The sequence below is a fragment of the Myotis davidii genome, unplaced genomic scaffold, assembly GCF_000327345.1.
Source record: "Myotis davidii unplaced genomic scaffold, ASM32734v1 scaffold855, whole genome shotgun sequence".
NCBI lineage: Eukaryota > Metazoa > Chordata > Mammalia > Chiroptera > Vespertilionidae > Myotis > Myotis davidii.
Window position 1 is genome coordinate 499,825 of NW_006286978.1, and position 23,694 is coordinate 523,518.

At 49.6% G+C, this 23,694-nt stretch overlaps 2 protein-coding genes across 2 annotated transcripts in view; both read right to left on the reverse strand.

Moving 5' to 3' along the window:
- Positions 1–2,489: 2,489 nt before the first annotated feature.
- Positions 2,490–14,292, reverse strand: SYP (synaptophysin). The gene is made up of 7 exons (XM_006758892.2): positions 14,187–14,292; positions 12,988–13,053; positions 11,736–11,860; positions 8,661–8,856; positions 7,813–8,004; positions 5,845–6,175; positions 2,490–2,607 (listed from the first exon to the last, which is right to left on the reverse strand). The coding sequence occupies exons 1-6, from the start codon at positions 14,202–14,204 to the stop codon at positions 5,849–5,851; spliced, it is 924 nt and encodes a 307-aa protein (XP_006758955.1). The 5' UTR covers positions 14,205–14,292; the 3' UTR covers positions 2,490–2,607; positions 5,845–5,848.
- A 4,350-nt stretch (positions 14,293–18,642) lies between these two features.
- CACNA1F (calcium voltage-gated channel subunit alpha1 F) overlaps positions 18,643–23,694 on the reverse strand; it is a 26,404-nt gene continuing 21,352 nt past the window's right edge. The window contains exons 38-48 of the mRNA XM_015560762.1: positions 23,446–23,542; positions 23,149–23,251; positions 22,780–22,881; positions 22,498–22,628; positions 22,116–22,250; positions 21,686–21,855; positions 20,903–21,028; positions 20,678–20,805; positions 20,441–20,553; positions 19,675–19,872; positions 18,643–19,395 (exon numbers count right to left, since the gene is read on the reverse strand). Of these exons, the coding sequence (XP_015416248.1) occupies positions 19,165–19,395; positions 19,675–19,872; positions 20,441–20,553; positions 20,678–20,805; positions 20,903–21,028; positions 21,686–21,855; positions 22,116–22,250; positions 22,498–22,628; positions 22,780–22,881; positions 23,149–23,251; positions 23,446–23,542 (1,534 nt within the window). The 3' untranslated portion in view covers positions 18,643–19,164. The remainder of the gene's footprint in view (positions 19,396–19,674; positions 19,873–20,440; positions 20,554–20,677; positions 20,806–20,902; positions 21,029–21,685; positions 21,856–22,115; positions 22,251–22,497; positions 22,629–22,779; positions 22,882–23,148; positions 23,252–23,445; positions 23,543–23,694) is intronic.

Consider the following 23,694-nt stretch of genomic DNA (forward strand, 5'->3'; position numbering starts at 1 on the left):
CCCCAACTCCATCGCAGCCCTAGCTGGTGCTCCCTCGTCCCTATCAGAGAGATAAATCTTATACACCTCACACAGCCCTGCTCCCATCCCTTCAGAACCAGGATTATTTGAGATTTATGAGGAGGAGGTTAAAGTCACTGGCCACGTTCCCATGCCCTCCCAGGCCCAGCTGTCATGCCCCCTAAATCCTGAGAAGGTCTAATAGCCTTTCCTCCCCTGCTCCCATTTTTCTCTCTCCAGTTAGATATCCTTTACCCTGAGCTCAGTCGCAGAGCAGGGAGTCTCTCCTTCATGTTCTACAGCTTTGCTGTGCCTCGGGGCTGGGAGGAGGGGGTCCCCGGCCAGCAATCAGAACTTGGGCGCCCGGCTGGGGTCTCTAATTAGGCCTGGCGGAGGCGGCGGTCAGTCAGGCCTTTCATCGCAGGCGCCAGGGATTTCCAGGACCCATCCCGCCCCATTACGCACATCTCTGTCACTTCCCGCCTCTTCTGGCTCCAGGGCGGGGTTAAAGGGGATGAATGATTGGCTCCCCGCCCCCCTGTCTTGCAACCTACCTGGTCTCCTGGTTTTCCAGCTGCGGGGTAGGGGAGGCAAGGATACGAAGAGACAGCAGGTTCTGAAAAATCCGAGGATATGAGTAGAGGGAAGGTCTCCCTGTGAAGTATGGGGTCCTATTGGAACCTCTTGAGGATTTGAGAACAAGGTGGGGAGGGCACGTGGCTAAGGGACCAGAGTTAGAACTGAGTCCTTGAAAGACAACTTTCTGTGGCCAGTAGTGGGGCACTGCACAGGGCCACTCTGAGCATGACCTAGAATGATCTGCAGGCAAGGCATCCCTTGGCCAAATGCTGTTGGGGGGCCTAAAATGATGAGGTGACTTGAACCTCCTCCAGCAGGTCAGTAGTGGTGAAGCTTCCACTCACATCCTTTCTATCTCTTCCTTTGTGTCCTCCTAAAAAGACACACCGAGGCCCGGTGGGCGTGGTTGAGCATTGTCCCATGTACCAGGAGGTGGCAGGTTTGATTCCTAATCAGCATATGCCTGGGTTGTGGGCTCAGTCCCCAGTGGGGAGCGTGCAGGGGACAGCTGATCAAGGTTTCTCTCTTATCAATGTTTCTGTCTCCCCCTCTCCCTTCCTCTCTCTAAAATCAAAACATGTTTTAAAAAAAGACACACTGAGAAGTCCGAGCCAGGAGTACTAGGTGGTTGAGGAGTTTATTTAGGGAAGGATGATGAATCATATTTGTTCTTCCTCTGGGAGGGAGTCTTCAAACAATACCGAAGGGTAAGGGCAAGGGTGGGGGTCTGAAGGGGAGGGAGAAGGGCCACAGCCAGACAAAATGGCAACACACGGTCACAGGCACTACTGACATCACAGACACAGCAGAAGGTGTAGGATAGGGGCTCCAGATCAGATCTCTAACCATCCCAGGATGGGTGGGGTGTGGAAGGAGGGAGGAGGCAGGAGAAAGGGGGAGAGGGGTGGGCTGGCCCCACAGGCCCATTAGCTCTGTCCTCTGATTACCTAACTGTGCTGTCGTGGGGGTGGGCAAGGAAGGGTATGTGTGGGTGCTTCTCTCTGGATTCCACCCCTAACCCTTCAAGCCATACCTCTCAGCTCTCCCTAGGCCCCCTCAGGCCTAGCCTTAGTGAGGAATATTGCCCCCCACCCCTAACAAAACACATCCCTTAGGCCCTAGCCACTGCCAAACCCGCCCAACTTTAAAACATATATTCTTTACTGTTCCATTGTGGGGTGGTGGGGCAGGCTCTCCCCTCTGAAACCACCAAGCATGCCCCATTCTAAACCCCACTCTATCTAGAACCATGACCACGCCCTCACCCCAAGGGTGGCCCATTACTGAATCACCCTTTCAGCCTTCTCACTTTAGAGTCAAATTCAGTCTCCTGAATGTTCCAAGCCACACTCCTTCTGTAGACTCTGTCCCAATCCAAGACCCACCTACTCTGGAGCTTCACCCACTGCCTGGTTCAAGCCACACCCCCTCTAGAACGCTTAGCGTTCTTCCAAGCCCTGTCCCTAGCCCCTCAAGTCACACCCCTTCCATAGAACCAAGTCCTATTACAAGCCTTGACCATGCAGGGGGTCCACCCACTGCTTCACTCAAAGCTATGATCTTTCTAGAAACTCACCCTCAGCCTCCTTCCAAACTCCTTTCCAGAATGCTCTAGGGCACCCCTCTCCTTTGGACTCCACTTCTAGTATGTGTGGAACCCAACCTCCCTGCTTATAGTCCCCTCCATCCCAGAACCCCTCTCCAAGACCACCTTGAATCCCAAGCCCTCCAATATCTGCCTTCCCCCCCAAAACAGGGTTGAATTTTCTGTAATGGCTGTTGTTCAAACATTGCTGGAGAAGTCAAGGCCAGAGTTGGGAGGAGGGGAGGGAGAGAAGGGAGAGACTCTGAAGTCAAGCCCACCCTATCCACACAGCCAAGGTCTGTCTCTTCCCTGTCCCTCTTATATAGACAGTTAAGGGTCTCCTGGCTTGAGGGGTGGAGACCTGGGGTGTAGGGGTGAGCAGGGAGGGCAGGCCTTCTCCTGAGCTCTTGCCCACCCATGGGGTCCTCCTGGACTGCACTGACCTGTAGAGACAAAAGACACAGAAAGGAGAAGGCGTCCAGACACAGGTGGAGCCCTTTAGGAGGGCTGGGCTGGTATGCCTTCGCCTTGGTTTTACCCTCTGTCTGACATGCCTTTTCTTTCTTTTTCTTTTATTCAGAGTCCTGTAGTCAGTTTCATCCCAGCTACCCCTACTGGGAAGGCATAGCTTGCCCCACTAGGTAAGGTACCAAATAAATTAAGGTCCTCATTCCCCTAATCCAAAGAAGTTCATTAATGGGAACTGTTATAATCTATATTGGTTATAATCTGTATTGAGCCAAACCAAGATTCTCATCTTTGTGGAGCTTACATTGTAGCAGGGGAGACAGACTTCAAACAATAATCATCCTATATAATAAAAGGCTAATATGCAAATAGACCAAATGGCGGAATGACCAGTAGCTATGATGCGCACTGCCCACCAAGGGGCAGATACTCAATGCAGGAACTGCCCCCTGGTTGTCAGTGCACTCCCACAGGGGGAGCCACTCAGCCAGAAGCCAGGTTCATAGCTGGCGAGTGCAGCGGCGGTCGCGAGAGCCTCTCCAGCCTCTGTGGCAGTGCTAAGGATGTCTGACTGCCAGCTTAGGCCTGCTCCCGTGGGGCCTAGACCATCAGTTGGAGATCCCCCGAGGGCTCTGGGACTGTGAGAGGGCATAGGCTGGGCTGAGGGACACCCCTCCCCGCCAGTGCACAAATTTCATGCACCGGGCCTCTAGTAATGTATAAAGTTATCTAGCATAGCCCTAGCTGGTTTTGCTCAGTGGATAGGGTGTCAGCCTATGTTCTGAAGGGTCCTGGGTTTGATTCCAGTCAAGGGCACATGCCTGGGTTGCGGGCTTGATCCCCAGTAGGGGGTGTGCAGGAGGCAGCTGATCAATGATTTTCTTTCATCATTGATGTCTCTAGCTCTCTCTCCCTCTCCCTTCCTCTTTGAAATCAATAAAAATATATTTAAAAATAAAATAAAGTTATCTAGCATAACATAAAGTGATAATAAGTGAAATAGAAAAACAAAAAGTAGACCAGGCTGAGGGGTTAGGAGTGCCAGTAAGGGAAGGAAGGTTGCTGTAGTAAGTAGGGTCGTCAGAGAAGTAACATTGGAATAAGAAATTAAGGAGGTGAAGGAATGAACCATGCAGATAACTAGGGGGTGGGAGAGCATTCCAAGCAGGGGGTACAGTGAGTGCAAAGGTCCTTGGGTGGGGCCACATTTAGTGTTTTTGAGGTACAGCAAGGAAGTCAATGGGGCTTGAGTGGAATGAGCAAGGGAGAGTGGTGGGAGGTGATGTCAGGGAGATAGGTAATGGGGTCTCATAGGACTAGGTTGTGAGGACATCAGCTTTAACTCTGGATGAGGTATAAGTCATGGGAAGATTCTGAGCAGAGAAGGATAAAAAGACATGCTATGTTGTTGCTATTTTCTCAATAAATGTTTCTTAACATTAGTAGTGCTGTAAGTGGTATGTGCAAAGCATGAATATGTCTTGGTTACATTCCATAGTCTAGCAGAAGAGACAGCCAATAAATAGTATAAACTAAGCCCTGGCTGGGGAGCTCAGTTAGTTAGAATGTCATCCTGATATGCCAAGGTTTCAGGTTTGATCCCAGGTCAGGGCATATACAAGAATCAACCAATGAATGCATAAATGAGTGGAACAACAAATTGGTCTCTCTCTCTCTCAAATTAATAAAATATATATAAACTAATAATTACAAACTGTGGTAAAGAAAAGCACAGAGTACTATGAGAGAGGTAAGAAACGGGACTTGTAAGGACCTGGCAAGGTGAGGTTATCAGTTTGTGTGGTTGTAAAACTCCAATAGGAAAGCAAGTACCAAGGTAAGGCCCTGAAGTTGGATTGTGCCTGGAACATCGAGGTGACCACTGTGGCTGGAACAGTGTGAACAGTGTGTGTGGGGGTGGGGGGTGGGGAGGGTAAGAGGTGAGAGGTCAGAGAAATGAGGGGAGGGGCTAGATTGTGTAGGGCCCTGTGAAGCCTTTGGCTTTCAATCTGAGTGAGATTGGAACCCTGGCAGAGCTCTGAGCACAGGAGGAAGGTGGCCTGACTTTTTAAAAAGTATTTTTATTGATTTCAGAGAGGAAGGGAGAGGGAGAGAGAGATAGAAATATCTCTATGATGAGAATCATTGATTGGCTGCCTCCTGCACGCCCCCCACCGGGGATCAAGCCTGTAACCAGGGCGTGTGCCCTTGACCAGAATCTAACCTGGGACCCTTCAGTCTACAGGCTGATGCTCTATCCACTGATGAAACCAGGTAGGGCTTAATTTAAGATTTAATGAGGTCTCTCTCAATGCTGTGAATAGAACAGAATGGGAATGGGGGTGGACATGTAAGATGTCTGGGGGAGATGATAGTGAGTAGTGGGAAGATTGTAGATTATATTTTGAAGGTAGAGCCAACAGAATTTTTTTTGACAAATTAGATGTGAGATGTGTAAGGAACTGCTCCCTGCCCTTTCCATTCTGACCAAGTGCCAAAAGCTACCTCCATCTACGTGTTGCCACCTCCTTGCCTTTCCCCTCTCATGACATCCAGCCTGCCTCTTCTCCCCTTCTTCCCCCCCTCATGTATGAGGAAAATCTCACTTTTCTTTTTCAGGTCTGGCAAGCCTTTCCAATGACACCACTCCATCCCTTTTTTCCTTTTTTGAAATTCCAAACCACCTCCCCCACCTGAAGAGTTGGGGAGAGGTGGCAGATGAATCACCTCCTCCCGGATTGGTGAGCTTGTTTGACCGTCATGATTCAAGCCAATCTACTCTCACCATCTATTGGCCTTATCATAACATATTGATTTACCAATCATTTCTAAGACCCTTTTCTCTGAAAGGCTTCGATGCTCCGCTAATTCTCCACTACGCTAACCCCTCTGCTATTCCCTCCTTCATTGGTTGCTCTGCCTGTTTCTCTGTCCCCTTCCATCCCTCGGAGCTGCACTTCTACCTCTCCCATTGGCTCTTAATTCTTCCCATCTTCAAGCGTCACTCTCTTCCTTTCCATTCATTGGATAGGTTTTCGCTCTTTGCTTGTACCGGTAGCTAGCTGTGCCTCTGTATTGGTTCCTTCAAACTCCCACCCTCACTGGTCTGGCCTGCGTCTACGTAACATTTACTATGGACTCTTATTGGTTCACTGACCCGCCCATCTCATTTTAGGTACCCTCCTTGGCCGCACCGCCCGCCCGTCACTCACCAGACTACATCTGATTGGAGAAGGAGGTGGGCGCACCCTGAGGGCCATATCCTTGCTGCCCGTAGTCGCCCTGAGGCCCATAGCCACCAACGGTGCCCGCAGCGGGCTGCCCGTAATCGGGCTGGTAGCCGCCCTGAGGCCCGTAGGAATCCTGGGGCCCGTACCCGCCAGGGCCCTGCCCATAGCCCGCCTCGCCGTAGGCGTCCCCAGGCGCTGGTTGCTTCTCAGGGGCACCAGGAGGTGCGCGTAGGAATGGGGCGGACCAGCCTGTCTCCTTGAACACAAACCACAGGTTGCCGAACCAGAGCACCAGATTCAGGAAGCCGAACACCTACGGAGAGATAAAGCCAGGTTGTCGTCCCACTCCCGTTGCCTTGGCGGCCCCAGGTAACTTCGAGGCAGTGCGCTTCAGGCATGGATCCTCGGGCTTCTGAAGGGTGGTGGTTTCAGAAACCCAGACCACCGAGTCCCAGCGCATGAACGTCAATGTGCAGGAAAACCACTTTGGGGGGTGGGGAAGTAGGGCGTGTTAGAATTCAGATTCCTGGGCCCAGCCAGCATGGCTCAGTGGTTGGGCATCGACCTACGAACCAGGAGGTCATGGTTCAATTCCCAGTCAGGACACATGCCCGGGTTGTGGGCTCAATCCCCAGTACAGGGTGTGCAGGAGGCAACTGATTAATGATTCTCTCTCATTGATGTTTCTCTCCCTCTCCCTCTCCCTATCTGCAATCAATAAAAACATATTTAAAAAAGAATTCAGATTCCTGGGATGTTGGGATCTAGTAATATTGCATACATTTGTTTATGTATTTGCACATTTACCTGTTACACATGCACATTTATCTATAATAATAAAAGCATAATATGCTAATTAGACCTGAAGACCTTCTGGTCAAAGCCTGGGCTGTGACGGAAGCCCGGTCAGAGTGCCAGAGGGAAGCCAGGTGCTGGCAGCAGGGGGAAGGAAGGCCTACTCTTGTATGAATTTCGTGCATTGGGCCTCTAGTATTTGTATAAACTATAGTAAAATCTAAATTTGTGATATAGTAAAATATTAAGCATAAGTTTTTTTTTCTTTATTTTTAAAATTTTTTTAAATTTTTAAAAAATATATTTTTATTGATTTCAGAGAGGGAGAAAGATAGAAACATCAATGATGAGAGAGAATCATTGATTGGCTGCCTCCTGCACGCCCCCCACTGGGGATTGAGCCCACAACCCAAGCATATGCCCTTGACTGGAATCGAACCGGGAACCCTTCAGTCCACAGGCCAATGCTCTATCCACTGAGCCAAACCAGATAGGGCTAAGCATAAACTTTGATTAAATATATAAATGTACCACTAATAGATGGGTAAGTTTGTATATATACGTATACACAAATATATGTATAACTACACATCTATAAAGTATGTAAGCATACTTTTATATTAAAACAAATACATGTTGCCCAGCCGGTATGACTCAGTGGTTGAGCATGGACCTATGAACCAGGAGGTCATGGTTGGATTCCTCATCAGGGCACATGCTCAGGTTGCCGGGCTCAACCCCTAGTGAGGGACGTGTAGGAAGCAGCTAATCAATGATTCTCTCTCATCATTGATGTTTCTATCTCTCTCTCTCCCTCTGCCTTCCTCTCTGAAATCAATACAAATATATTTTTTTAAAAAAGAAAAAGGGTTCCAGAGGGTACTGAGTTGCTGGAGATTTTACATGATGAGGCTGGGGCTGAGATCCAGGTCTCCCAAACTTAATTGTACAGAAGATCTCATGTTCCCCTCTTGAGGACAGTTTGTGGTGTCACAGTAGTTACAATTGCTATCTAATCCTTCAAGGCTCTGTTGTTGGTATGCCTTCTCTGGGTATCTGAACTCTCTTATTCTCTCTCTCCACCACATCCCATGCCAGACTATAAATGACTTAGCCTCCCTCCCCAGCCAGCTTGGCCAGCTTCCCAGGGCTCACCACAGAGGTGTTGAGGCCAGAGGTCACAGGGTCTCTTATCTCCTTGCATGTATTCTCCTTCTGGTGGCAGCTAGGTATCCCCTTGATAATGGTCTCTGGGTCTGTGGCCATCTTCACGTCCGACAGCCCCTTGGCCCATGCCGATGAGCAAACCAGCCACATGAAGGCAAACACTGCCGTGGCCAGGAAGTCCTAGGATGGGCAGGGGAGAGGAAGATGACACTTGTGAGTGGACTGCTTCATACTAGGTTGTGGGACCACCTCAGATCACAGGTTTTCTTGGGAGAGGGGAGTCCCCCAGAAGAGGTCTCTTTCCTCTACCCTTTCCCCAGCACTCGTTTGAAGGTGGCCCTCCTAGCTTGGGCTTGTGAGCGACACAGAGGATGTGAGAGTGTGATTGTTGATATGTGTGTGGGGGTGTGGAGGAATTCTGGGGGATGGTTGTCGAATCTGTGAAAAGTACTGTGTCTTTCCACTTTCGTCTGAATGTGGGAATATGTGTCATTATGTGTCTGGGATGAGGGTATATGAGTACAGCTGTGTAGGAATCAGTGTGTCTGTGTGGCATGACAAGCACGACTGTCACAGTGAACCTCTGTGTGCTCCTTCCTTTGATCTAGACTGTGTGGTTGTGTGAGAGGTAGCAGGTTTCAGGTGTAGGCCTGTCTGGGATTCTGTGTGGGCTGAGTGTGTCCCTGTCACTATGATTTAGTGTTCAGCACCAGCAGCAGTCGCATGTGTGGCTGTTATGATGGCTGCTTGCATGTGGGCCTGTCTGGGATTTGGTGTGACCCGTGAACATGACTGGTTCCCCTGGATCCTGCATACAAGTGGATGTGGGGGCTCACCAGCACTGGTCCTTTGTTGTTTTCTCGGTACTTGTTCTGCATAAAGATGTAGGTGGCCAGAGCCCCCATTGAGTAGAGGAAGGCAAACACAGCCACGGTGACAAAGAATTCCGCTGATGAGGAGTAGTCCCCTAGTAGGAAGACTTTGGAGGTGCCCCCTCTGCAGTCAGGTGCATCAAAGTACACTTGGTGCAGCCTGCATAGAAAGGTAGGCAGGTGTGGCCCAGACTGTAAGAATCCTCTCCTCCCTGCCCAGTCATGAGTCCCCGCGATTGACAAGGTCCCCGGAAGAGGAGGAAATAACCATTCACAGAGCACCTACTGTATACCAGTCACATTTCATTGGTTGCTCATAGCATCCCCTGAAATAAGCTTTATTCATCTCTCATTTTAACAGAGACACCTTGGCCACTTGGTTACTCATAGAACATTCAAGGTACCCTCCCATTCCAGGATCTTTGCACTGGAATGCTCTTCTAGATATCTTTATGTCTTACTCCCTTCATCTCCTTCAAGCTTTGCTCAGTTGTTCTCTTCTCAGTGAGGCCTTCCCTCATCTTACTATTTAAAATTGAATTCAACTCTTCCCTCCCAGCACTCCTTAGCCCCCTTCTGACATACCATTTTCCTTGTTTTTTTCTGTAATTACAGAAAGGCTGGGTTTTTCCCTTTGTTTTGTTCACTGCTGTGTCTCTAGGGCTTGAAACAGTTACATACCGTAGTATGCACTCTATCATTGTCTATTTAATGAAATATACAGAGGCTCAGTGTAGTACATTAACTTCACTAAAGTCACAAGCTGGCAAGGGAATAGCAGAGTTGTGATCTGAACCATTTATTTCCCCCCTATATCATATTGATTCTTCCCTCCATCCTACTTCAGGTCCCCAAGAGAAAGAAATGTATGCATTACATTTCTTCAGAGACTACAAAATAGGAAGAGACAGACTGACAGGAGGGGAGAAGGGATCCTGGAACATGATGTGTGTATTTGAGGGAGGGAGGGGCTGATTGGGCGGGTATGAGGCTAAGGCCTTTCTTGTGGTGTGATGGAGGAGGGGGTCATAGGGAGAAATGTGTGTGGTGGTGAGGTCACAGAGCTCGCACTTCAGATTGGGATGCAAGTTCCTGAGACTGAGCTGGTTGTGTCAGGGCCCTTGTGTAGCAAAGGTCCCAAGGTTTACACTTATTGATCCCCTACTATTTTGCATAAATGCCTCATCTAATGATCCTCCTCCTGCAGTTCTCTAAAGCAGGCATTATTATACCCATTTTACAGAAGAACAAACAGAGGTTCAGCAAGGTTAAATCACTTGCTCAAGATTGTGCAGCTGCTAGGAGTTGGGAACTGGGTTTGGGTTGCTGGGTTTCTAGTATGCTGGGTTGGGAGTCGGGATGTCCAAGGGGGGATGAAAGGCCCTTGGGGAGGTATTGGGATGGTGGTGAGTTGGTCAGGGGGACCCATGGCACAGAACTTTTCCTGGGAGACTTGTGGGTAAAGGGCAGATCCTCAGGACCCGAGGTCCTAGGCATGGGGGGGTGTTGGGGGAGTGACTTCAGATTTTTGTGGTCTTCTGACTTCGTAAAGGGCCTGCTCTCAGCACTATCCCATGCTGCCAACTCTCCCTCCTTTCCCGAACTTTCTTCCTTGGCTTCTGTGAACTGTTGGATCCTTGGTTGCCCCCCATCCTCTCAGACCACACCTCCCTGGCACCTCCTTTTCTTTCCACCATTGCTCAGAGCCTGTGCTGGGCTTTCCTGTCTTCACTCTGCCTTCTCACCATGGGTGATCTCCTGAGCCTCCATTTAAGTGCTCATCCCCCTCCAATTTCCAACTCAATTAATGACCTTTTTCCTGACTTCCTTGAACTTATTTTCCTTATGCTAGCAAATACATATGGAGTGCTTATTGTGTGCCTGGCACTGTGCTAAACACTTTATAAGTATTAATTCATCTAATATTCATCATAATCCTGTGATTATTATTCCATTTTGTAGATGAGGAAATTGAGATCCAGAGCAGTTACATGATTTGTCCAAGTAGTGGAGGAGCCTCTGAAGCCTCTATTGAAATTGTGTCTGTGGGTCTCTATCTCCCTGCCAGTCGGGAGGTAAACATTTCCTTGAGCTCAGTAAATATCAGAATTGTTTAATGGAGTTAAATCATTCCCTGGAGCTAAACAGCACCCCCTCATTATTCTCTATCCTAAAACCCTGCATGAGGACCCTTTCCTTGAATTTCTCCCAATCTGCAATTATTCTCTTTATTAATTAATTTGTTATACTGTTGGCTCCATGAGGGTAGGGAGCTAGGTCTGTTTTGTTCACTGTTATGTCCCCAGCACTTCGATCAGTACCTGGCATATATCAGATTCTCAGAAACATGTGTATGAAATGAATGAGTTGGGCCGAAACCGGTTTGGCTCAGTGGATAGAGCGTCGGCCTGCGGACTGAAAGGTCCCAGGTTCGATTCCGGTCAAGGGCATGTACCTGGGTTGCGGGCACATCCCCAGTAGGAGGTGTGCAGGAGGCAGCTAATCGATGTTTCTCTCTCATTGATGTTTCTAACTCTCTATTCTTCTCCCTTCCTCTCTGTAAAAAATCAATAAACTATATTTAAAAAAAAAGAAATGAATGAGTTGGAATTAATATCAGCTAACATTAGTTGTGTGCATACTGTGTGAAGGCTATATATACTTTTGCTTTAGAACCTCTTTTATTGCCTGTCTCCTGCTCCTCCCTTTCACTAGAGCAGAGTCAGAGGGCAACAGCCTATGCCCGTCTTTTGTTTTTTAAGTGACAGTTTATTAGTGAAGCAGTGGGACAGAGAGGAGGCTACTCCACAGGCAGAGAAGCCTATGCCTGTCTTGCTCACCACATGTCATAGAGGCCTAGAGCAGTGCCTGGCACAAGGTAGGTGCTCAGTGCATGTGTAGTGACCTGACCAGGTACAGTGTCCTGAGGTAAGGTCTGAGCAGGAGCCACTGGGGAGGAGGTGTTGGTAGGTCCCACCCCACCCCCGTCCTCTCCCAGGTCTGTTGGGGTCCCAGGGGTGGGCTAGGGTGGGGGCACACCTGAAGGGGTACTCGAATTCAACCTCGATGTTGAGTTGACTGTGGGTCTTGTTGGCACAATCCACGCTCAGCTGGAGCTCTCCACTGTAACTGCCGCATGTGGCAAAGGCGAAGATGGCAAAGACCTTGGGCAGCAAGGATGGGATAGCCATGGTGTGCACCTGGGATGGGGGTGCCCTCCTCTGGACAGATCAGGGCCCAACACAGGCAACAGCAGATGGACTGGTCCCCGCCCCCACCCCCTAATCAGAGCTCATCAGACCCAAGGACAAGCTGATTAGAGGGGTGTGGCTGTCTCTTCCTGTCTTTCTCCTAATGTCTCTCTCTGTCTGTACTTCTCAATGATCTGACCCCCTCCTTCTCTCTCTCTTCTGTGTCAGTCTCTCTGTTTCTGTGTTTCTCTCTGTATTTCCGTCTGTCTGTGTTTTCTTCGTCTCTATTTCTCTCCGTCTCTATTTCTCTCGGTATCTCTCTCTTTATGTGTTTTTGTCTTTCTCAGATGTCTTTTTGTATCTCTGTTTCTCTGCCTCTCCAGTATCTCTGTCTCTGTCTCCCCGCCCCGTGTGTGAATGTATGTTTCTCTATATGTCTTTCTGTTTCTCAGCCTGTCTGTCTATATCTCCCTGCTGTCTTTCACCCAGTCTCTGTATAGTGTTCTCTCTGTCTCCTTTGTGCCTCTCTTTCTCTGTATATCAGCCTGTCTTTTTCTCTTTCTCTCCCCCACCCATTTTCAGTCTCCACCTCTCTTCTGTGTCTATTTCTCCTTCCATCTCTGTTCTCTGTGCATCTTTCTCTGTCTCTCTTCTCTTTGTCTCTTTCTGTTTGTCTCTTCTCTCTCTATCTCTGTATCTCTTTTTTCTCAGTATTTCACTCTCTATCTCCATCATTCCCTGTCTCTCATTCTCTATCTTTTTCACTGTCGCAGGTTTTCTCCTGGCTTTGCATCTCTCCCACAGCAACCAGCTTCAAGCTCCACCTCCCTGCCTCTCTCTCACCTCAGGAGAGGAGATAAGACGTCACAATCTTCCACTTCACAACGGGGGTACCCTTGGCCTTATGTGACATCACTTCACAGCCCATCCATTCTCTGGCCCCAAGCCCCAGGGACTTTACCCTGGAGTACAATACCACTATCCCCTTCTACCCTCAATCCAACCATCCATTTGTTGTTTTCCACCCCAACTGCATCCCTGCTCTTCCAGATCCCACTATCTGCCTCCCTCTCTCTCCCCATGGCCCAGACAACACTCACCCATTGCAGCACTTTCACAAAGCCAAGGGGCTCCTTGACCACCTGGAACTGGCCCCCAGCCACCAGCTGAGGAGAGAAATGGTGGGGAGGGGATGGGGTTGTTGGGGATGGAGAGGGAGGTGAGGGGTGCCACCAGGCGATGACCCCTGGGGATAGGGCATATGACCTCCAAGAGGGATTGAGGACATTCGTTTGGAGAGGGGGTGAGAAGGAGAAAGTGGCACTTCAGGGAAAGTGTGGGCACACCTTCTTTGAGAGAAGACCCTGGGGATATGGGGAGATAGATGGCTGAGGGGGGTGGGTGAGGAAGATGGGGTAAAGTCAGGATGAGTTAGGGAAGGGGAGAAGGTCTGAAATGGTAAAGGTGAGTCAGATGGAGAAAGGGATAGGGTGGAGTGAGTGAGGAAAGAGTCGGGGTTCATTAGAGTGGGGGAGGGGGTCCTGAGTGGTGAAGGTGAGTCATAACAGAGAGAGAGTCAGGTTGGCTAGGGTGGGGGAGGGGTCTGCTGCGGTAAACGTGAGTCAGATGGTGGTAATGGGGGGGTCTGAGGTGATAAGGATGGGGAGGGGTTGGTACTGGTTAGAGAGGGGCGAGTTTCTAATGTGTTGAAGAAGAGTGAGATGGCAAAGGGTCTAGGCTGATTAAGATGGGGGAGGGCTGGGACATGGCTTCACTGCATATATCCTGGGGGGGGGTGCGGGGGTGGGAGACTAGGGTTTTTGGACAGGCAAAACCTCCTTGGTCTGGTCTGGGGGAAGGAGTGGTTCTCTACCGGGGTAACGTCTCTGTTTGGGAGGGGCAGCTGTCAACCCTCCCCTCATCCCCCGCCCTCACGCCTTCTGTCGCTCTATTTCCTGGCTCATCCGCAGCACCCCCATCTTCCTTCTACTCTCCCCTCCCCTCCCCCTTGTTGTACCCTAACCCCAGGACTCCGTTTTCTTCCTGTAAGAAACCTAGTTGTGCCCCCCCTCCCCGCTGCGGCAGTGAGGACAGCCCTCGCTGCGGCAAAGAGCGCACTCCTTTTCTCCACCTCCCTCTTCCTCCCCTCGTCTGCTGCAGACCCCAGCCCCAGCATCGGGGGCTGGGTGTCTGCTGCTAGGACCCTGGTCACCACCTCTCAAAGTCGGTGGATTCTCTGCAACCCAGGCTGGGGAGGCCCGGCTGCAGCGGGCTCTGTCCGCGGTGCTGGAACGCGTACCTGATTCACCACGTCCATGTCGGCCAGCAGCAGCTTCAGCAATGCAGGGGGCGGGAGGAGCCTGTTAGCAAGGGCGGGTGCAGCGGGGGAGGGGGTACGCGCAATCGTCAGAACAGCCCAGACAACCACAGCTCCTCCCCTCGTGCCCCCACCTCATTGGCCACCTGCGCTTGCGCATATCAGCCAAGCTGAAGTAGCTGGCGGCCATTCCAGCCCCAAGGCTGGAACCCTGTGAATGCTCAAGGAAGATCTATGTCTGAAAACACAGGTAGAGGTCTGGGGAGAGAGGACCGTTAGGTCCTGCAGTATCACATTTTACCAGGCCCTTTATGGAGTTTGTTAAATGTGTTCACTCATTTAATCCTTACAACAGCCCTATGTATGTGGTAGGGACTGTTAGCTCCATTTATACAGATGAGGAGAATGAGCCTCCAGAGAGGTTAAGTGACTTGCACAAGGTTGCCCAGCTAGTAATTGGCAGTGCCCAAAGTCCCTGAAATTTAAACAGTTCAAGGTCTTGAGGGTTTCTTCTCATCTGCATTTTAAGCACATCTTAAAACCCCTCCTAGCCATCTTCCCTATTTCTCTCTTCCTCTTAAGTTAAATTCTTGCCTACTCTAATTCTACACTTTACGTCCTTTTTATTCCCCAGCCCACCCTTAATTGGACTACCCCTACTTCGTGCTACTAACACTAGGCCCACCAAAGGCAATGGTGGTTGCCATGTAACAACACCCAATGGACAAATACAGTTGGAATTTAAGATGCTCAACCTCACTCATACAAAAGAAATACCTATAAAAACTACTAAAATACTGTTTTTCATCTTTGAGGATGGTGAATATAAACAAGTTCAATAATGCTCAATATTGGCAGGTTGCCCAGAAACAGACATTCTCATAAGTTGATAGTAGAAGTTAAGTTGGCATAACCTCTGTAGAGGAGGGTGATTTGGCAAAATCTAGCAAACTAACAAATCCTTATACTGTTTGGCTCAGCATTTATACTTATAGGAATTTACACAGACAGATTCGTATATGTGCTAAAAGATGTATGTATAAGATGATATACTGCAGCACTGTTTATAATAAGAGTGGACACTCCCAAAGTGCTCATTACTTATAGCCCATTCAAGTAAACTCTGATACAACTACAACTACTATACAACTATCATTAATAATATAGAGATATGGGCCCTGGCTGAGTAGCTCAGTTGGTTAGAGCCATGGTGGGCAAACTGTGGCTCGGGAGCCACATGCAGCTCTTTGGTCCCTTGAGTGTGGCTCTTCCTAAGCCTTAGGAGTACCTTAATTAAGTTAATAACAATGTACCTACCTATATAGTTTAAGTTAAAAAAATGTGACTCTCAAAAGAAATTTCAATCGTTGTACTGTTGATATTTGGCTCTGTTGACTAATGAGTTTGCCGTCCACTGGTTAGAGCATCGTCCCTATGCCAAGATTGCTGGTTCCATCCCTGGTCAGGGCACATACAAGAATTAACCAATGAAGGCATACATGAGTGGAACAACAAATCAGTGTTTCTCTCTCTCACACACACACATCAATAAAAAACAATAATATGGAGCCCTAGCTGGTGTGACTCAGTGGATAGAGTGTCAGCCTATGGACTGGAGCAGCAGTTGCCAAATGGTGGCCCGCAGACCACTGTTGGTCCGGGAGGTCCGAAAGGTTGGCGATCGCTGGACTGGAGAGTCCCAGGTTCAATTTTGGTCAAGAGCACATGTCTGGGTTGTGGGTTTGATCCCCAGCAGGGGGCGTGTGCAGGAGGCAGTGAATCAATGATTTTTCTCTCTCATCAATGTTTCTCTCTCCCTCCCTCTAGAATCAATGGGGATTTTTTTAAAACCATCCATGGTGCCGCCCCTCGGACAGGGGCCTTTCCGGGCACGCACCTGCAGCTTTTTCTCTCTGGCCCTGGCGGCCTCGGCCGTGGCGGTTCTCATGGCGATGACTCTCACCAGCTTGGCGTTCTCCACCTGCAGCCACCGCTCGAAGTCGCCCAGGAGCTGGGGGAAGCCCTCGGGGCCGCCTCCTGCCAAAACCCTAATGTGGAGATATGGGATGGTCACCGAGAAATTTAGTTGAGGCATGCGACATGCCAAACTGTGTGGGGATTGTGTACAAAGAGAAGGGAAGGATTATATCATAATTATAAAGAGAATAACTGCCTGGCCGGTGTTGCTCAGTGGTTGAACATCGATCTAGGAAACAGGAGGTCATGGTTCGATTCCTGGTCAGGGCACATGCCAAGGTTGCAGTGTAGGGAGTGCAGGAGGCAGCTGATCAATGATTCTCATTATTGAAGTTTCTATCGCTCTCCTCCTCTCTCTTCCTCTCTGAAATAAATATTTTTTAAAAAAAGAGAGTAACGTTTTAAATTATGTCTATTCTGTGTCAAGCACTGTTCTGAGAGCTTCACAGCAACCCTATGAGGCAGGTGCTACTACTATATTCATTTTACAGGTGAATAAAGTGCAGAGAGGTGAAAGAATTTTCCTATGGTCACACAGCTGGTAAATGGTAAAACTAGGATTTGAACCCAGGAAGTCTGGCCCCAGCATCTGTTACTCTTAGCCACTAACTTAGAAATACAGAATCCTACACATGTGTAAAATATATCTGATAATGCTGGTTGCCTCCAGAGGGAAGGGAAATTTTTCATTGTATATCCTTTTGTACCTTTTGAATTTTGAATCCTCTGAATGTATAACTATTTTTTTAAAATATATTTTATTGATTTTTTGCAGAGAGGAAGGGAAAGGGATAGAGAGTTAGAAACATCGATGAGAGAGAAACATCGATCAGCTGCCTTCTGCACACTCCCTACTGGGGATGTGCCTGCAACCAAGGTACATGCCCTTGACGGGAATCGAACCTGGGACCCTTGAGTCCGCAGGCCGACGCTCTATCCACTGAGCCAAACTGGTTAGGGCTGTATACCTATTTTTTAAACACACACACACACACACACACACACTCAAATTCACACAAATATGTAATGGCTACTTCTCAGTTATTGTCTTACAGGGTTGGCGGGGTGGGGAAGAGCATGGGTCTTGACATTCAGTTGCTTGAATTTAAATCCCAGCTCTAATATTCTGTATGACTTTGGACATGTAAGATGTTTAAAATGATACTTATAAGGTTGTTGCTCTGGTTAAACAAGATAATCATTGTAATGCATTTTGCACAGGGCCAAATAAATGCTTCATTTTACCTCCTACATATCTCTGGAATCCACTCCCTTCTCACCATCTCCTCTGCCACCTTCCCTGGCTAAGACAACCATCGTTCCTGCCAATTTAGCATCTTCGGTCTCATTTCCTTCCCTTCTGTTTTCAGCACAGTCATCCGAGCATCTATTTAAAATGCAAAGTTAACTATGTCACTACCCAGCTCAAATCCCTCCCATGGCTCTCCACTGCTTTTAGGAAAAGTCCCAAGGTTTTGGGCCTAGAATTGAAAGGCTCTGCCTCATCTGGCCTCAGGTGGCCTCTCCCACTTCATCCCTTTTGTTTTAATTGCTTAAAGTATTACAAAGGGTATTCCACTTCATCCCTTAATAGCTTTTCACTCTCTACTTCCTGCCTATGACTTGCTGTTGTCACAATACACCAGCCCAACTACTCTATATTCTGAGTCCCAGTCTCCAATTTTGGCTTTCCTCAAATTTCAGTACTGGCTCACTTGACACAAACTTTACAAATGAGAAACCCCTGCTTTGAGACCTGGGAGGAGATCCTAGGGGCCTAGTGGTGACCCCATCCCATGCCATTCCCAGCACTGCCTTCAGTTCCTTTGGAGTGGGGCTGACTACCACTTTGGACAAGTCATATCACATGTCTAAGCCAGCTCAGTTTCCTCTGAGGGAAACCCAGAACAGTGCCTGATACAAAATAAATGCTGGGTAAACTTTCACTGAATGAATGAGATCCCAGAGGTTGGACAATGACTAAAGGTAGGGCAAGAAGCAGAAAGAGGAGCTCTTGGATCTGTGTGAGAGGAGAGTGGGTTACTCTTAGCTGGTCTCAGAAAAGCTTGTTGGGCCCTGAGTGGGACTTCCTGGGCAAGGAGTTCCATCCTTTGCTGTCACCCATGTCTTCTGGCAATGGATTTAGATTTTCTTTTTCTCAGGCAGAAGGTGGCAGAAGGTGGAATGTGGGAGACAGGGTGATAACAATTTAGCCCCCCTGAAATCCCTGATGCCATCAGAGGACCCCTCTGCCTGACATAACACATATCAGGCTAATTCATTTTAAAATATGTTTTTAATTTATTTTTATTGATTTCAGAGAGGAAGGGAGAGAGAGATAGAAACATCAATGATGAGAGATTGATCGGCTGCCTCCTGCACGCCCCCTACTAAGGGATGAGCCCACAACCCGGGCATGCGCCCTGACTGGGAATTGAACCATGACTTCCTGGTTCATAGGTTGATGCTCAATCACTGAGCCACGCCGGCCGGGCTATACCAGGCTAATTCTAACCTCTAGGCCTTTCTATTGGCACGACTCTCCTCTGGTTTTCTTATCCTTCTATGTGTCTTTCCTTAGTCTGACCTGACTGACCCCTTGTAGGGTCTCTGACTTTACCACACTCCTCATCCAAGTCGCCTCTCCTTTCCTCCATTTCTGTCCAGTGTGCACCCCTCCCCCACCACCTCCATTCTGCCTCCAGCTTTTTTTGGCTGCTGTCTCTTCCTCCTCCTCCTCCCTCCTTCACTGACGCTGAGTAATCAGACCTGGCTGTCCTGGTTTCCGGAAATACCCATGTGTGGGCAGTGGCTCAGCACTGAACCAGGATGGATGGATGGATGGATGGATGGATGGGGGCTTTCAGGCAGCCCTAGGCTCCGAGTGCAAAAACATCAAACTCCAAGAGTGTGGTCTAAGCCTGTCTCCCTCTGGGGAAGAGAAGGCAGGAGGTTTATTGAGCAGTGGGGTAGGGGTGGGAAGTTAGAGGGCATGGACACAGGCCATCTCATCTCCCAGGTCCTCTTCATCGAAGCGGGAGAGGATGGACTCCTCATCACTATAAAGTGAGCTGGTTCTCTGTGCCAGCAGGTCACTGGCAGCACTGTCCATCTCGTCCAGTGTCAGGCGACATGCATCCGCGATCTCCTGCTTGGCCAGGGCCACAAAGTGTGGGTCTCGGGCAAAGAGGTCCAGGCCCTCAGAGATGAGCACCTGGGGCCACAGATAGGATCAGAGTTGACAGAAGGCACAGCATGGAGTTGAAGCAGCATGCACAGAGAGGTCAGTGTGGATAAATGATGCACCCTTGAGGCTATGCAGGGAAGTCAATGGGAGACAGTGGTGCACACATCATGCTGAACAGAAGTTGCAGAGCAAAGGGAGAGCTACATGCACAGCACAGAGACTGGGGACCCTTTTCCCCTCCTTCCCAAAGTGCCCCCTCCTCTTGTTCTCCCCCATCCCTCTTGCCCATGCCCTTTCTGAACTCACAGCCTCCACCAGGCTGTCAGCACTGCCCCTCTTGCCATGACTGGGGTCTGAGTGGGTTCCGGGCACTTGCAGACAGGTGAAGGTGCAAAGTGGACTGCTGGATTTGCTGAGGTATCTCTCCCCTGCTGCACCCTCCTCCACCAAGAACAGTGGGGCATACAGGAGTCGACCCCTCTGAGGAGGGGTTGCCCAGGAACCCTGGACCAGAATAAACATCAGAGGGACAGTGATTGATGGGTGGAGTGTGAGGGTATAGGACTCATTTCTGTGCCTACCTCTTACCCCCCAAGCACAACTGTAGTCAAACTGAATGTGTGTAAATTACAGGTGAGTTTAAGAGCACAGAAGACCTGAGTTTAAATCTCAGCTCTGACACTTACTAGCTGTGTGATCTTGGGTAAGCCTCTCTGGGCCTCAGTTTCTTCATCTGTAAACTGGGGCTAATAACAGTACCCACCTCACAGGTACAGTGAGAATGTGTGAGTTCATATGTGGCCTGCTCTTCAGAAGGTCTTGACATGTAGTGTGTCTGATAAATTCAACCTAGGCTGCCTGGCTGGTGTGGCTCAGTGGTTGAGTGTCAATCCATGAACCAGGAGGTCAGGGCATGTGCCTGGGTTGCAGGCTCATTCCCCAGTAGAGTGTGTGTAGGAGACAGCTGATCAATGTTTCTCATCGATGTTTCTATCTCTCTTTCTCTTCCTCTCCAAGACAAATAAAAACACATAAAAAATTTTTAACCTAGGCTGCCCCCACCTCACCTCACCTGTGCCCTGCTGAGCCCTGAGTTTCGCCCACAATGATAGGTGCCTGGGATGGGTAAATCTTCACAACTTCCCTGGCGCCGCAGACACTGGATAGTGAAGGAGGGCTTCCGACCTGGGGGTGAGGATGGTAGGTGGTATGGGGTGGGGGAGCAAAGAAAAATGTCAGTGCTTCCCCAGCCCTCTGCCCTGCTGGCCCCTGGGGGCCCTAGGACCCACGCACACTTGCACGCTCTCACCTGCAGGTGTTGGGGGCAGCAGACGGCGGCGTGGTGCGTAGTGCCCATCCATGTATCTTTGGGGCCTGTGAGGTGGCAAAAGGATGGGGCAAGAGGGAGTCGCGGCCCGCTCATGTATGTAGGAGCCCCTGAATGGGAAGGAGGGCAGGCTGGGGGTGAGCTCAGGCCTGGGCATGGGCGATGGGGTGCCATCAGTCCTGCCCCCCAAACATGGGCTCATCCTACTTGTTGTGGCCAGAATACTGGCCCGGGACTTCCTCTTCCTCATACTGTTTCTCTTGCCCTTCAGTTCCCTTGGGCTGAAAACTTCCTTCTTCCGGAATGGTGAAAATGAGAGCCCCAGAACTTCTCCTGGGGAAAGTGAGGCAAGTAAGGCAGATTAGATCCCCAAATATCAGTATGTGGTCCTGGGTCCCTCATTCCCTCTCCCTTACAGAAACACTGGGCTTCTAAATTTTTTTAAATTATGTTAAAATAAAATTAACGTAAAATTAACCTGTTATTTAAAAGTGAACATGGGCTTTCTTTTAAGAGACATTTTTTCTCATTGGAAAGACCCAATATTTTAAAAAAAAAATCAAAGTTGGCCTGTTAAAGAGACAACTTCAAATAAGAATTGGGGATGTGCTGGAGTATAAAAGCTAAGAGTGACCTTATTATATCCTTCCACTATCTTTATGAAGTAAGGTGCTATTATTATCCCCCTTTCACAGGTGAGGAAATTGAGGACCATGAAAACTAAGTAAGTAGCCCAAGGTCACTTAGTAAATAGCGGATACAAGACTTGAACTTAAACCCATTTAGTCCCACATCATGTGCTTTTTGCATTAAACCTTTGCATTGCCTTTCTCACATGAATCTTATTATCCTTTATTCCCATCTGAGCCCTTGAATCCCTCTCATTTTCCCCAAATTTCCATTAGAAGGCCTTACTCCTATGCCCCCTGAGTTATCCCCATACAGTGGCTAGTCCCTGCCTTCCCTCATAATCTTCTCCCCTGACCATACCTGTGAGCATGGGATCCAGGCTGGGGCACACTGGACTGTCTGGAGTTGGGAGCCCCTGCATCATCATCACTGGGCCCCAGTGAGAGTGAATCTGGCAGTTTGTCTCCAGTTGGCAGAGACACAGAAATCAGGGAGCTCCTACGGGATGGGGGCTGGGAGCCCATTGGAGCCTGTGGGAGTCACAGGACAGTGTTGCATCCATGTTTCTATCTAAGTCATTTGGTCATATGGTGTGTCTCTGGTGAGCACCCCAGGGACTGGCTGTATCTAGGTCTTGGCCTCCAACAGCGGATGGTAGGTGCCAAATAAACATTTGTCTATTGTCAGGGTGGGTGGGTGGAGGGCTTCTCTTAGAGGCAGTGTGGAAGTTACTCAGGGGATTGAGGGGTACTTTACAATCCGGGAGGAGTGGAAACGTGTCGTTCCTCACTTGGTATGTTTCTGGGTCCTTCTCATCTTTCTCTTCCTCTCTACCCTGCCCCTCTTCCTCCTCCTCTTCATCTATGTCACAGGTGAGTGCCTGTCGGATCTCAGGAACCAAGTCCTGTAGGCTCCTCAGACCAGCCTGTGAGGGTGATAAAATAGGAAAGCGGGATAGCTCAGGGTCTAAACTCCCCTTTCATTAAGCCTGCTTCCCATGCAGGAGTGTGGGGGTGGGTGAAGGAGTCCCCTCAACCATCTCTGACCCTCTGTGGGTCCTGGGGCCTCAGTTTTCAAATCTGTGACATGGGCTCCATGAAATTAAGAGAGCAGTTAGCCTCTGCCACAGTGCTCCCACATACCCCCACCCACCCAGGCTCCACTCTGAACACCTGAAGGACAGAGAAGGTGCTTGGGGAGGCCTCGGTCCCTAGTAGCCCCTTTTCTTTCCTTCGCCGGAATTTGCGGAAATAGTCCTGGATCAGAAATGTGGCATAGAATTTGCCCACGGTGACCTCTTCCTCTGGGGGCAAGGGAGAGGAGGCAAGGTCACAGAGGGGTCCTCTGTTCCTCCCACTCTACCCACAGCATAAACCCCTCTCCCCAGCCAGTGCTGGTGAGCAATCATCTGACATTCAGAGGCTGGATCAAGAATTGGGGTGAGGATAGCTCACCATCAGCAGGGGGGATGACTTCATCTAGCAGCTTCTGCTTCATCCGCTTCCAGATCTTTTTGATGACAATCCGAAGCTCCTGATTGGCTTGCTCCAGGTTCCCTGCTCCAGGAGAGGATGGGGGAGGAGGGCGTGCATGAGCCAATAGGAAGAGTCCTTCACAGCCACTCCCTCACTGTTGGAGGGGCTTTGCAAGCTTCTACTGCAGTCATGCACCACCTCCCCTATTGGACAGGTGGGGAAATGGGCCTGGAGAAAACAGTCACCTATTTTGAGGTTCAGAACCAGGAGTGAGACCCAGCACTCAGTTTGCTCCCTGCAACCTCCCCAGGGATCCTTCCACTCCTGTCCCCCATCCCCCACACACACCTTCTGTCTTGATCTTCAGGGATGTCCGAACCAGGGCAAAGAGTGTGGCATTGAATGTCACTGTCCCATCTGAGTTGAGAGGCATGTTCATCGCCACAAGTCTCTGTGCACACCAGGGACATGAAACCCACTTTGGGCAAATGCCTGAGATGCAGGCCTGAATGTCCAGGAGCAGAAACCTTTGAAGATGCAACCAAACACCCCCTCCTCACCCAAGGCAAAGTTTCTGCTCACCCCTGTCAGATGGTGGACAGCTCTCTCAGAGGCAAGGGGTGTGGGGTGGGCAGGTGCACAGACCTTGCAGGCCACTCGGTGTGGGCACAGCTTCCCAAATCCCAGTGGTGGCTGGATGCGTCTCAGCAGGGCAACCACATCCAGGTGCTTGATGCAGCCCCTTGGGCAGGTAGAGGTAGGTGGGAGGCACCACTGGATTGGAGACACCCCCTCTAATCTTTTCTCAAGGACCCACCAGCTCATCACTACCTCCCCAACAACACCCCAGGGTCTGCCAGGGCAGAATTGAAGGGCAGGCATGGCGGCGGGGGG